The sequence below is a fragment of the Tachysurus vachellii genome, chromosome 16 (assembly GCF_030014155.1).
Source record: "Tachysurus vachellii isolate PV-2020 chromosome 16, HZAU_Pvac_v1, whole genome shotgun sequence".
Taxonomy (NCBI): Eukaryota; Metazoa; Chordata; class Actinopteri; order Siluriformes; family Bagridae; genus Tachysurus; species Tachysurus vachellii.
In genome coordinates this window covers 418,169-432,928 of record NC_083475.1, presented here as the reverse complement: position 1 = coordinate 432,928, position 14,760 = coordinate 418,169, and the positions used below count along the sequence as shown (strand labels likewise).

Genomic DNA, 14,760 nt, shown 5'->3' with positions numbered 1-14,760 from the left:
TTTGATAAAGCTGGTTAGGATGCTCTCAACTGTTGTTGAGAAAATGTAGAATGGGGAAAGTTTAAATGTTATATTATGTGCTTATGGTGTAGCTAAAGTGGGTAGTTAAAGTGTTATGACATTTAAGTAGAGTGTGAGGAAAAACATAATCACTCACAAATAGCCATGCTTAAAGAGCAGGAGAAATAACAACAGAGACAGATGTGCAAATGGATGCTGTGCTTATCACAGTAATTAATGCAAATGTAGAAGTAAGCGACTATATCACTTACAAACAGTATATAAATGTAGAATAAATAAGGCAAATCTAAAGCGGTTTGGAGCAAGGAAAAATGTAAAAATAAGCTTACCTATTTTAGAGAAAGAGCAAGAGAAGGGCAGAAAATAATCCACAAGACCAAATTATAACATGACTTTAAATTGCAACTAAGTTGAGTGTAAAAGATGAGTGTGCAGGGTGAAGGAAATGCTGTGCTTAATAAAGAGCACAAGCCCTTAAAATGGCAAAAGGAAGAAGGGTGGTTTTAAACCTTTAGAAAATAAGGGGAATTTTGTGTACCAGACCACAAGTGAGGCCTCGTAGGGTTAGTTGGAAATTAAGGGGAATCCAGAAAAGGTGCTGGTTTCTGGTGAAAACTTCATGTCAACAGCACCTATTCCAGTACTTTTTGTACCCACTGTGTGTGTGTGTGAGTGAGTGTTAGAGAGCGAGAGAGAGAGAGAGAGAGAGAGAGAGAGAGAGAGAGAGAGAGAGAGAGAGAGAGTGTAGAGTTAAATGCTAAATAAATAAAATTAGGCCTGTAATTTCACAGGCTTATAAAACTCAGTTTTCTCAATTTCTGTTCTGTTTAGTTTGGACCTCTACATAGTTTGAAATAAGCTTATTATAGTGTTTTTTTTTCTGATAAAGTAATCTTTATTTTTATTGTAAATAAGCTGTGTTTTTTAAACCATTCCACATTTCAGTGCTTGATTTTGTTAGAACTTATAAATCTTTAAAGCTTTTAACTTCCTTAGTTTGTGTAATTTGTGTATCACTTCATTCCTGTTTAAGCATGATGTTCAGTTTCCAGTATCCTTTCTGCTCATGTGTGTTCTAGGTGATCTGATTGAAGTAGGAATTCAGTTCTACATTATACAATTTTATTGTGTTTAATAGCTATATTTTATCTATTCTAGTTTTTGTCTTGGTATCAATTTGTGTTAGTATTAAAATTCTCTGCTTTTACCTGGTATATCAGCGGATGTGGCTTCTTGTTGTTCTAAGACACTATGACTCACTAGTGTGTGTATTCATTTCCTTTAATCAGACAACACAGCCTCTTAGTGTCTAACCAATGGATTGGACTTATTGTTTCATATTCTATTAGCAAATATGCCTTCAGCAGATACAAACTCAACTGTCACTGTAAACATGTCACAGACCTTCAAGAGCTTCAATTCAAACAAAATCTTGTCAAATATAACGCATGTTTTTTTATATTTAAAAATGTTTGCAGCACAATTATATCATATTTTTGTATTGTCTATAATGATAGATATTAAAGCTTATTTCTGACTCATTTAAAAAGATAAAAGAATTGTGACTTTAAACCTGATTTTTTTTCCCTTGCAATTCTTCTCCGGACTTTTGAAAAAACGTTACAGAGGAAATGGTTGTACACAAACAGCTTCAGGCAGAGAGAGAGAGAGAGAGAGAGAGAGAGAGAGAGAGAGAGAGAGAGAGATACGCGTATCTCCTTATTTCAAGTTCTAAAGGAAAATCTCTTCGGGGATATTTGGGTGGCTCTTAAAAGTGCCGTTGTGTTCACATCGTTCGGCGTTGAACGTTTATCCGCCGAAGCCGTACAGAGAGCGTCCCTGGCGTTTCAGGGCGTACACCACATCCATGGCGATGACGGTCTTTCTTTTGGCGTGCTCGGTGTAGGTGACGGTGTCGCGGATGACGTTCTCCAAGAAGACTCTCATCACACCGCGAGTCTCTTCGTAAATCAGGCCGGAAATACGCTTAACACCGCCACAGCGAGCCAGACGGCGAATATCCTGCTTGTTGAATCCATAGATACATGAACGATTTGCGACCCTTCGTCTGCGTCCCTTACCACACATAGCTCTGCTCTCTCGAAGTAAAGCCACTTAATGATCGTCACCGCCAAGCCGCCATGTATTTATCTACTATGTATAGGACCTAGTTGAGAACAGGCAATGCATGCTAACTCCATGCCCCGCACACACACACACACACACACACACACACACACACACACACACACAGCTGAGTAGGTGAAAGTGAAAGCATGTAGATGTAATGGTATAATCTGTACAATCAACAAACAGTGCAAAAGTCATGAGAGAAAAGTAATATTTACACATGATACGTCTGAAGCAAGAATGCTGGGGAAAATCTGGGGAGTTTTTTATATGACTGGAGGTGAAATTAATTGGAAGTTAGAGGCCTAAAGCTGAATCTAATAAGAATTTTAAAATGAGAAAACAATGGGAAATGAAAAGCTAAAACTTATGTGTGAAAATATGTGAGGCACATCAATGATAGTATTAATTATGGGGACTTTTGGGGAATAGATCAGATCATTCTGGGACGCCTTGATGAATTTATCTCGATTTGCAATAAACTCTATTTTTGCTTTTCTCATCCATGGATGTTGTGTGCATTATTTTTGTCTAGGTGTTTTAATAATTGAGTGATTAAGAAAGAGAAGTGACAGTACACCCAGTGAATGTGGCAGTACCTGCACAATAAGAACTGTTGTGAAGGGAATCCTGACCATTTCATGCCATTCAGTGTTGCTATAGGTTGGACACCTTCTTTACCCTACAAAGATGAAATGAGCAATGAGTTGCTGTAGTATTTTGAGGTATAAAAGGGCTAAATGGAGATCACCTCATGTTGTGCAACATCTATCCATGGTACAGAAACAAAAGTAGAAACAAAAACAATGGCTCTTTTTATCCTCATGCTCTCTTGTTGTCCTTTGTCACATATATGGGATGTAATATCTTCAGGTATGATAAAGAAAAGACAATTACAAATGATACACCAGGGAAAACATGAGTCTTTGGGACACGCTGTACTTCCAAAAATTGGCTAATTTTTTTAAACCAACTGCAATACTCAATTAATACTCAATTAGCTGCTTTATATTAAACAACATACAACACACACACACACACACACACACACACACACACGTATAAATATAGACACACACACACACACACACACACACATAAATATAGACACACACACACACACACACACACACACGCACACACACACACATATATAAACAGTTAACAAGCTGTTATTTCTTAGTCAAGACTGAAGTTTCAATATAGCTGCTGGGCATTTTAACAAGAACCATGAAGCATGAAGCATTTGGACATTCTATGAGGAGATGCCAACTCCAAGGACAACAACCTCCTCATCAATACACAGACTGTCAGACTGTATATTTATAATCACACCTCCAGTGTCACCCAAACGAGGATGAGGTTCCCCTTTGAGTCTGGTTCCTCTCAAGGTTTCTTCCTTTACCATCTAAGGGAGTTTTTCCTTGCCACAGTCGCCTCAGTCACCTCAGGCTTGCTCATTGGGGATAAATACAATCACTAAGCTAACACATCGCTTATAGTCACAGGCCCTGATGCTCCTATGTAAAATGGTGCAAAAGTTGTAAGAGCACCCACTCATTAACATATATGATATGATATGAGTACTTTGCTGAGCAACAGAACAGTCTATAGCTAACTTACCAGATAGAGTAATAGGAAAGACAACAAGGCTAGTAATGTAGGTACAAGACATGGGAAAATTGAAAAAGACATGGCAATTAGAAAAAAAAAATGAGAGATTTTTTAAATAATGTATCATGGTCACTGTTTAGCTTTATATTTCATCTGGCTCTACTGCTTCTCATTAAGTAGAAGTGTTAGGGTCTGAAATGTGCATGGTGTCTTAACCTGGTCTAAAATATATTGTTATCATACTGTCTACATTTAAAAACACAAATTGATAGCAAAATTCAAAGGAATTTCATATGAAATCTTTGTACATTCTTGCAAAAATTTCAGAATTGTTCTTTTTGAACAAGAATTTATTTTTTTGTCAGGCTGCCACCAGATTGCGAGCGTAACCAAAAGCAGAGGGAGCTGGTGGAGGCTGACAATCTTTTCAATTAACTTGAAAGTAATACCCAGTCACACCATAGTCCAGGAGACCAGGAAAATTGTATCAGAGAAGGAGGGCAATGGTTATAAACAAAGTGAAGAAACAACTCCACAGAACATAAATGGCATAACATACGTTCAAGCAATAGAATCCACAAGAGGCTCCCAAAGGGAAAAAGTCTAAAATCCACAAAATCCAAAGTCCAAAATAAAGGAAGTAATGGGCTGCGAAAATAGGCAGCAGGTGAGTCGTGCTTCAGCTGAGGAGAGAGCGGCAGAATGCATGTGCAATGTTGGTGTGGGACGTGACATTCTGGACGTGTGTGTCTCCACACTATTATTGTAAGTATGTTAGTAAGTTCTTTTAATTGTGATGATTTTAGCTCACATTTAACAAAAACCCACCAATTCATTATCTCAAAAAATAAGAATACTTCATAAGACCATTAAAAAAATAGTTTTAGTCAATTGCTGGCCTTCTGGAAAGTTTGTTCATTTACTGTATACTGTATGTACTGAAACTAGGTTGGGGCTCCTTTTGCTTTAATTACTGCCTCAGTTCGGCATGGAGGTGATTTTTTGGTCTCGTTTCTCATTATACACTTGACAATAGCTCATAGATTCTCTATGGGGTTCAGGTCACACCAACCTGTACACATCACACCAACCTGTACATATCTGTAGGCATGAATTTTCTCTAAATGAAGAACTGAGAGTGTAGAAGCAAACACTTTTGCAACAAAAGGACACAGAAACAGTGATGAATGTATATTTTTAATAAATAGATAAATAAATAACATTAATAAATCAATAAATAAATACAGTGCTAAAGTATCATACAACTCTATGAATAATATTATGGATGATGTCAAAAGAACTGCTTACACCTAAGATGTTATCCAAAGACCTTATTATAATGTACAGTTAGTGTGTTTCATAATAGAATCTCAAACCACACATTAACTTACATTCCTTATTGACTATTAGTTATAGAAAGAGATTTAACATTATATTCTTATTATGATAATATGCATACAACTAAACAGATATTCCAAAATCAATATAAATATAAAGATAACTTAAAAAGAATTTAAAACTAATATAGATTTAGAGATCACACTTTTTAATCTTCTACAGTAATATATTTTTTTCTTTCAGCTTGTTAAACACAACTCCATCTGGTTTTTTACGCCATTTCACTGTGATCTTCTCTGTCCTCAGAAGATCCTTCAGTTTCTCTTTGATCTGAAAAACAGAATAAAAATTTTATTATTAAATAAAGCAGGATTGTTCTGTAGAAAATTATACAAACCCATAATACAACAGTCAGAATCTAATTACAATACAGTTTATATGTATCAGAGTTTAATGAATAATGAAAATATGCATTATAAGTCTTATGGAGGATGAGACCAACCTGCTCCAAGATGGCCGTCATCACTGCTGGATCATTCACATCCTCATTTGATCGGACCTTCATTTTTAATATCTGTTGTTGTCCCTTGATTTCTAAATGCAGAAACACAATAACACACAATTAAACTATCATTCTGACTTCAGTTTAATTTGCCTAAATATAAGACTGAATAAAACATTAAGTCACCTGAGTAACAGAAGAAAGGCATTATGTCTGAGCACAGAGCATCAACAACCTGACTGTTATTTACTGTATATAACCACAGTTGTCATCCCAATCAGCATTATCAGGTTTTCCAGACTCCCCGCTGATGGTAGAGAAATTAGTTTGGTCTGTCCACTTCCAGGAGTCTCTGAACAGACCAAACCATGTCCAGTCAGAGGTCAGTGCCTTTATAACTGAGTCTTCAGTTGCATCTCTTGAGCTGGCCAAGTCTGTGTGATGCTGTCTACAGTAAGCCTGAGCTTCAAGCCATGTCGTAGTAGTAGAAATATAAATGTATCTTTCATTTCCAGTATAACTGTCTGTGAGAATAAAAACACAATGATGAAACATCAATATTCAGGCAATTTCAATACTTTCAAAAATAAAAAGCTATACAGTTTACAACATTAAAACTCTCAACAGAACAGCAAGGACATGGCACACATGTAGACCTGGTAGACTGATCAAATAAATATTTCCCAAGTGTCTGAAATGTAAAAGTTTACGAAGGCAAATATGAAATTTGTTGTCATATTATTTTTGCCACTGATATCACTACAGTGAGCATAAATACACAAAATTATTTTTTTTATTACAAAACAATATTTTCTACTGACAAATTACAAGTGAGCAATATGTAAAGCCCTACCATCAAAACAGACAAAGGGGAGTAGAACAGTGCAGACCAGGTCCAACCAACCCCAGGAAGAAATCACACCACACTCCTCACGTCCAGCCACATTATTGGGTTGACCTGAATACCACCACGTAGTCCACAGTGGTTAATTTCCCATAGACCAGCGCCAGCTGTTGATGGGATTGTAGAGTCCAATCCAAGCACTGGAACTGAACTGTTGTTTTTGTGCTTCATTCTGAAGTTGGACCATGTTCTCATTACTGTCGATGATAGCCAGGTCAGTGTATGTGGCTCTGCAGTAAGCCTGAGCATCACTCCAATTTTTCCCCTGCTGGATCAGATAGTACTTACGAGAGATGGACAGGATGAGAGGGGTGAATGCTGGGGATAATTATTAAACATTTTATGCAATATTAGCTCTGTCAGAACGATATTCCTTAATTTCATTAATTCTTCACATACTTTTCCTTACTTTAATTGTGTTTCAGCTGGTGAATTTTTGATGAAGCAATCATTTTGAATCAGCAGACATACTAAATAGCTTGCACCTAAAGCACTGACACACACACACACACACACACACACACACACACACACACACACAGACACTTCTCTTACCTGTGAAAATCAGGAGTATGAATAGACGCTGCTCCATTACTGATGTGTTGAGGATAAAGTCACTAAGACATAAAAAACATGATTAAAATCTCTCAGCAGTTTTAAATTGTCAGTAGTGCAGGGTGTGTGCAGACAAGTCCAAAAAAGACAAAGGCAGGTAAAAAAAAAACAGCAAGAAATTGATAGCTCTGAATCAGGTCACACAAGCTAAAATGTGGTCAAAGTGATGAGCATGAAACAAGAGGCTTTGTAACATTGTGAAAACACAGAACATACTGTAAACTTTGAAGAAAAGAACACACATAGTGGTTAAATAGATAAATAAATCACTGATACACAACTGAAAACAGCTGAGCTTAATTATGACAAAATTTGTAATATTCATTTTTCACAAGACTTTATACAATAAGTAATGGTTTTAGTTAGTAGCCATAATTTTAAATAAATATTTATTTTTAATTATTTATAGCCAAAATACAAGTGTCTTGTAGTCCGGTAGTAGGATCGCACACTGGGGATTAATTTTCTGTTCTGGTTTCAAACCTGGATAAGATGTCAGGGATGTTCAGGATTGGATACAGGTTTCCTTATTTGTCACATTTAAAATAGAATTATTATAATTACTTTTCTAAACCTGAAGACAACACAATTAAAAACTTAAAATGCTAAAAAAAATCTATAAACTATATATTCATTATAAATCTCTGGACATGCATAAGTGAATAAGAAAGTTCATCTTAACTCTCATCTGTGTCCTGTGTAAAGTGTCAGATGTTCACAGCTGCTAATTTATGATTATTAAAACAACTTAAGACTTACAGGTAAGTTGTTGGAAAATGTAGGTTTACACCAGACCAAACTCAGCAATAAGTTTCTAATAAACAATGACATTCAAATATTTTATACATTATAGACTTTTGAGTTTTTGAGAACTGTATTATTTGTTAATTATTTACTGAATGTAATTTTTTTTATTAATACCCCAATATTTTAATCCCACATGTTAAAATCTGTACAACTTTCCCTATTGAGGGGAAGAAATGAATGAATAATAATAGTAGAATGTTGAAACATACCTGAAATGTGAAGGAGGTGTTGTAAACTTTTTTCAGAGAGGACCAGGAGACTTGGATATCCTTGTGCAGTAGTCTTTATTGTAGATACACGATGAAACGAGTCTGCAAGTCAGAGCGTACTGGCACGGGCGCTGCAGTCATCAAGTCTGACTTAAAGTTGTAATACATTGTAAATATACACATTTTAGGGGGCAGTCCCATCAGATAGAGACAAATCACTCAGGTGACAATCAAAGCATGAAAGGATGTAATAGCCCCCACACCAGATCCTGGAATTTCACCCTTAATCCCATTAACATAACAGTCTTTCTCAGACCTTCAATCAAATGGCCACCTTAAACAATGGGACAAATGGCACAAAGAGACAGATGATATCCTGAGTTACCTTGCCCCTTTCCTTTCATATTAATGAGATACAGGAACCACAAGTCTAATGTAAAGTTTGAATTTAACATTGTAGCATTGTAACTTGATTTGGCTTCTACATGATCCACAAAATATGCTAGAACTAAAAGGAAATAAAACAATGACTTAAAATTATTTTCCCACAATTCCCCCTTTGAGAGCTCTAATAACTCTCACAATAGATTTGTCAATAATAATAACAAAGTTAAAATCATGCTCAGTTTTCTATTTACAAAATATATCTGGCTTGAGTGCTTTAACATATAGCCAGTATTCTTGCAACTTTAAGTTGCAGGCAAAAGAAAACTTTTTTTTTTTTTTTGGGTGTGCCTTAATGTGATAATATTATAAGGGTAAAAGGGTAATAGATAAAAGGGTAATAGTTCTTTGTTGTTTTCTAGAGTCCAAAGCTTCTGCAGTGCACATTGTAGCTTGATATATGATGTCCCTTTTGTCATCAGGTAAATGAAGACAGTAAGAATTGTTGTTGTCTGCCAGTCCTGAGCAGTTGTTCTGCAGATGTCTTCAGATGTCAGTGCTTTGGTGCTTCTGTTGCCTTGGTTGTCGCAGTGCTTTTCAGTCCTTGTATCTGTAACACAAACATAAGAAGGCGAGCAAGAGAGAAGCAGGAGAGCAATATTTCCATACTACAGTTTATATTCAGGATCTATGTGATCATATAGTTTTAGTTTCAAAATCTCTGTGATCGTATAGTTTTTTTAGTTTACTTTCCCTAATCTGCAGTGTTATGACACCTAAGGACCAGTTAGGTAGGGATAAGCTAATAAAAGGGGAATTCTATAAGGAAGTCTTCACCACCGGGTTGACCCCCGAGGCCTACTGCCTTCGGTTCCTCCCTGGGCTCCTTACTGGTCTGTGTGTCCCTGCAGGTGATAGATCTACTTAACAGTGTGAGACATGAGTCCTGAGACTTTTTCCTTGAAATAGTAGCATTCTGGCAACTTCTTTTTCCTGTAAAATAGATCCTGTTTGCTCTCTGTACTTGACCTGATGCTTGTGGTCTATATGGACAATGAAGATTCCACTTCATTTTAAGCATTCGGGCAACTTCTTTCAATGATTTCAAAATCTACAACTACAGAGACATCAGTTTTTCCCTTACATAGGTTCATTGAGATTTAATCTACCTGTAAGTGTTAAAAAGGCCCTGGTGGGGCTGGGGTATGTGCTGCTGATGGGATGTTATTCTGTTGGCATACAACCGTGTTTGTCTGGCTCTGTGGGTATACCTCTAAAAGCCGGATTCCAGGATTCCACCAGTGATTTGACAAAGGTTGAATCATTGCTGCTGGACTAATGTGACCTAAGTTATGTAACTGCTGAGCCAAATACGGCAGAAGTGATTCTGGTGCCATATATTTTCCCCCTTTGGTCCAGCAGCCTGTAAAATCAACCATGGCTCCCTTATCTAACCATTTCCATGCTTCATACATTGGAACATCTTTGTAGAGGTCTGTTAGAGAGTCTGGAGGCATACTGACACCAGTTGTTGTCATTCTAGTACAAACCTGCACTGTACTGTATGAACAGGCTTTTTTAGCAGCTACCTCTGCAAGAGCTTTACCCTGTGATTCTGCAGTGTTAGGTTTAGAATCTGGGAGATGACTAGAAGCTACTTTCTTTTTTTTTGCTTTTTCTTTCTGATACAAGCACCCAGCACCTTTTTGCACTCTTCAATAGACCAGACTTTGTCTGGATGAATGCCATATTTCTTTGCCAAATTCTGTTTGACTGAATCTGTCACTATAGCATTCATTTGCTCTGCCACCATTGATTTGAACTCTCCACTAGTCCACAAAGGGGTAGCTAATCCACCTTTTTCAGTAGTGGGGATCAGTCTTGCATTCTTTTTAAACATTTTGATTGCTATGGGATTTCTCTTTTTAGACAATCTACTGTTAGTTTCTCTAAAGTAGGGAATAACCCATAACTGTTTCTAATTTCTAGAGGATAACACACAATTCTTCCCTGATGTACAGGGGATAAACCAAAACTCTTCCCCGATCAACAGAGGGTGACTCAAATTTCTTCCCTGATAAACAGAGGATACACCAAAATTCTTCCCTGATCAACAGAGGATAACTCAAATTTCTTCCCTGGTAAACGGAGGATAAACCATTCTTCCCTGATCAACAGAGGATAAACCACAAAATCTTCCCTGGTAAACAGAGGATAAACCAAAATTCTTCCCTGATCAACAGAGGATATTCATCCCTGCCTAAACAGAGGATAGCATAAAATTCGTCCCTGCCTAAACAGAGGATAAACCAAACTTGTAGTTAACCAAACCCTGCAGCTGTTTGTTAACTCTTCCCTGACAAAGCAGAGGATAACCACATGTATACTGGTCTGTAGGTTCTTTGGATAGAGTGACACTCACCAAATCAAAGTTGAGTTGGAAAAAATCTGAAGATTCTGGAGCTTGAAGTTTTGAAGAAGTTTAGTGAGATGAGAAGCTCTATCCGGGTCACGGCACCATCTGTTGTAAACTTTTTCCAGAGAAGACCAGGAGACTTGGATATCCTTGTGCAGTAGTCTTTATTGTAGATACACGATGAAACGAGTCTGCAAGTCAGAGCGTACTGGCACGGGCGCTGCAGTCATCAAGTCTGACTTAAAGTTGTAATACATTGTAAATATACACATTTTAGGGGGCAGTCCCATCAGATAGAGACAAATCACTCAGGTGACAATCAAAGCATGAAAGGATGTAATAGCCCCTACGGACAATTTTCCAGAGATGCCAATCAACCTACCATGCATGTCTTTGGACCGGGGGAGGAAACCGGAGTTCCCGGAGGAAATCCCCGAGGCACGGGGAGAACATGCAAACTCCACACACACAAGGCGGAGGCGGGAATCGAACCCCCAACCCTGGAGGTGTGAGGCGAACGTGCTAACCACTAAGCCACCGTGCCCCCTGTTTTTGAGCATATGTTTTATAAAATAACTATTAAGTTAAACATATTATTTTAAGTAGAAATTATTTTAAGTAGAAATAAATTGTATATTTAAGCAATGTCTTATAATTTAATTTATACTACTTAAATAAGATTTTATCTATTAATTTAATAAGAAATTAAACAACAACTCCATTTTTTTTATTGTTGACAAAAAACAGGTAACACTGCAATGTACTCAAGTTCACAATGTTAACAATACAGTGTATAGAGGAAAATACATTATTCAACAATAAAGCCTTAAACTTGCAATCTTAGACAAGTGGAACTTAAGTGCATTAATTTAGTTAAATGTGCACAGACAATCTTGATGTAGGCAAGGAAATGCTACAGTTCTGCTGTAGCTTCCATGTTTTTCCATCACTTTCACTGTAAAACGTTAATGAACATCTGCTAATGACTACATCTTTTAAACAGTTTAATTTGCTACTAGAAACAAACAAAAAATAATAAAAGTTTCCAAAGAAACTTTAGGAAACACGTTTTTGAACGGTTATTTTAATACACCTGAGACATATGCTAGCGTTAGCGACAAGCAGGTGTACATGCATACACACTTATATGAACCGACGAAAAAAATCACCTGAGACATATGCTACCGTTAATGATGCAAATTTCACACAATATTTGATAGTTAATATATTAAACGCATCCCAAAGCATACTTTCCAAATCACTAACAGAAATTAAAGACTTTGGCTTTAGATTAACTTTATAATTTCTTACCTCGATGGTACTTCTACGTCTGACGCCATTCACCACCTTCCCTCTTTCACTGTCTTCATCCAATATGTTAGAAATCGTCACTTCCGTTTTTTTTAATCGCAAAATTAAACACTCGACTGATTTAGCAAAATTTAACGACTGATTATTAAGTATAGTGGATCATGACACGTTTTAAGTTAATTAAACGCAATACAATAGTGTTTTGGTGGGGAAAGATATGTATGTGGGTTATTTTAACAACCGTGCTGCAAAACCATTTTTTTTTAGTGTAGGCTCAGTATTGACAGGAAGGTACATACTGTACTGGATATCACACCAAACACAGAAAGGCTTAAATACACAACATATTTTAGGGTTGAAATAAAAATAAATGAGATCAATCAGGAAACATGAGTGAGACAAATAATGAAAAGACATCAACCAAAATAACAACACAAAAGGACAGTATAACAAAATACATACACATCACAGATCTACACCAGGTTCCCTGAGAAGTCAAGTCAAGCCAAGAAGCTTATATTGCTATTTCAACCATATATAGCTGACGCAGTAAACAGTGAAATGAGACAAACGTTTCTTTAGGACCATGGAGCTACATAAAAACAAAAACAGAGATAAAAAGAACAAAACAGAGCTAAGGACATTGTAAGTTGTCCTAGTCACATACAGTGCATCTGTGCAACCTGGTGCAAACAGCGGAAGACAAAAGACACTTCAAACAAACAATACAAAACACTACAAAACAATACACAAAAAGCAGTGCTGACCAGTGTGCATTTTGTATATTATACAGTATATTGTGCAAAAATATAGGAATCTGAACAAGAGGGTTTTATTTAACCATATCTACACTTAATGTAATAGCAGCATAATAGTTTCATGAGGTATTGAAATGTGGTATGCAAAACATGATTAGACTGAAATGTGCAAGAAAGCATGTGCAAAGATTGTGCAAAACATCATGTAAACAGGTGGTTGTTTCTGTAGACATGGATGTATATTGGACGAGAGTGTATTTGGTGCAGATCAGTGCAGTCCACACATGTGAGTGTGTGTGCTTGGTACAGTTCAGCTCAGTTGTTGAGGAGTCTGATGGCTTGTGGAAAGAAACACTTATGCCTCTTTTCCACTAGAAAGAACCAGGTGCTGGTTCAGAGCTAGCACTGGTACTGGTTCAAAGTTGGTTCCACTGGTGAACCTTCTAAGAACCGGTTTGCCTTTCCACCGGCTAGAGAGCATCAAGAGTCGAGTGTGACGTCACTTTATACGTGTCACGTGTCCCAGCAACTTTAGCGCAGCAGCGGCAAACACAAACACATCAACAATGGCGGCTGTTGCTTTACTGTTAATGCTCATGGCTTTGTGAACCTACATTAACGCGGCTAAAAAAACGTGTACGTGCAGCTCCATGTAATCTGTATAAACGGTGGTTGTAATCGATAAAGTACATAACGTTATTTTATCGCTAACACAGAAAAAAAGTTAGCCTTAGCATGTAGCTACATACTATCATGTGTGCTGATAATGTATCATATCGCGGTAAAGTAAAAGTGTATTAAACATTAGTATACTTAAGGTACATTATCAAATGCGCTAACAGTAGCCCCGCCCACAGCCCCGGACACAAGCGGTTCTTAAGTCTAGACCAGCAACGTTTTGGTGCTACTTAAGAACCACTTTTCCTGGTTCAGAGCCGGTGCTTTGGCGGTCGAAACAGAAAAAACTGGTTCTAAATTAGGCTCTGGCTCCGAACCAGCACTCGAACTGCCTCGGTGGAAAAGGGGCATTAGTAGGTTGTGAGTGCCCTTTTGGTACCTTTTTCCATACGGCAGGAGGGTGAAGAGTGTGAGGGGTGTGTGGGGTGAACAGTGTGTTTGAGATAATCCACAATGCTGTTTGCTTTGCGGCAATACCATCACCTTTGACATGATGCAAAAACACTAGTTCATGTTTTACTGCCCTCACTATGCGTAGACAGACATAGCTATGCAGCAAGCTTAACACTCCTCCAAAAAAGACTTGAAACAGAACTAAATCCAAGTGTAATTTAATGGAAGCGGTGTAAAACTGCAAAAGACAACAGTGGGAGTATAGATGAACATAAACAATTTAGCAATACATAGCACACCATACACAGCAGTAGTGTAAACAACATTGCACATAGTTTACATTTCCCTTATGCATATGCAAATGTTCACACAGGTTTTAAAATAAATGTGCTGAAAGTTTGATTTGTATCATAGGTGTGCACTCTCAAACAGCTACCAACAAAATGGCTGAACATGTGCTCCTCTTAAATATATGCAGGTCACCAATAGGGGTCACTAAATTACAAAACCCGAGGGCTGAAAACAGCACACATGTATTTGTTACCCTTTAGGTTGGATTATTGTATATTATTATTAATTATATACAATAATTATTATTAATTATATTATTATTAATATTATTATTATTGTAGATTATTGGACTTCTGTGCCGGTCCCAAGCCCGGATAAATAGAGAGGGT

General features: G+C 37.1%; 1 protein-coding gene across 1 annotated transcript; it reads right to left on the bottom strand.

Annotated features, from left to right (window-relative positions):
• Positions 1-1,336: 1,336 nt before the first annotated feature.
• On the bottom strand, positions 1,337-2,116 carry LOC132858950 (histone H4-like). The gene has a single exon (XM_060889500.1). The coding sequence runs from the start codon at positions 2,107-2,109 to the stop codon at positions 1,831-1,833; it is 279 nt and encodes a 92-aa protein (XP_060745483.1). The 5' UTR covers positions 2,110-2,116; the 3' UTR covers positions 1,337-1,830.
• Between the last annotated feature and the right edge of the window lie 12,644 nt (positions 2,117-14,760).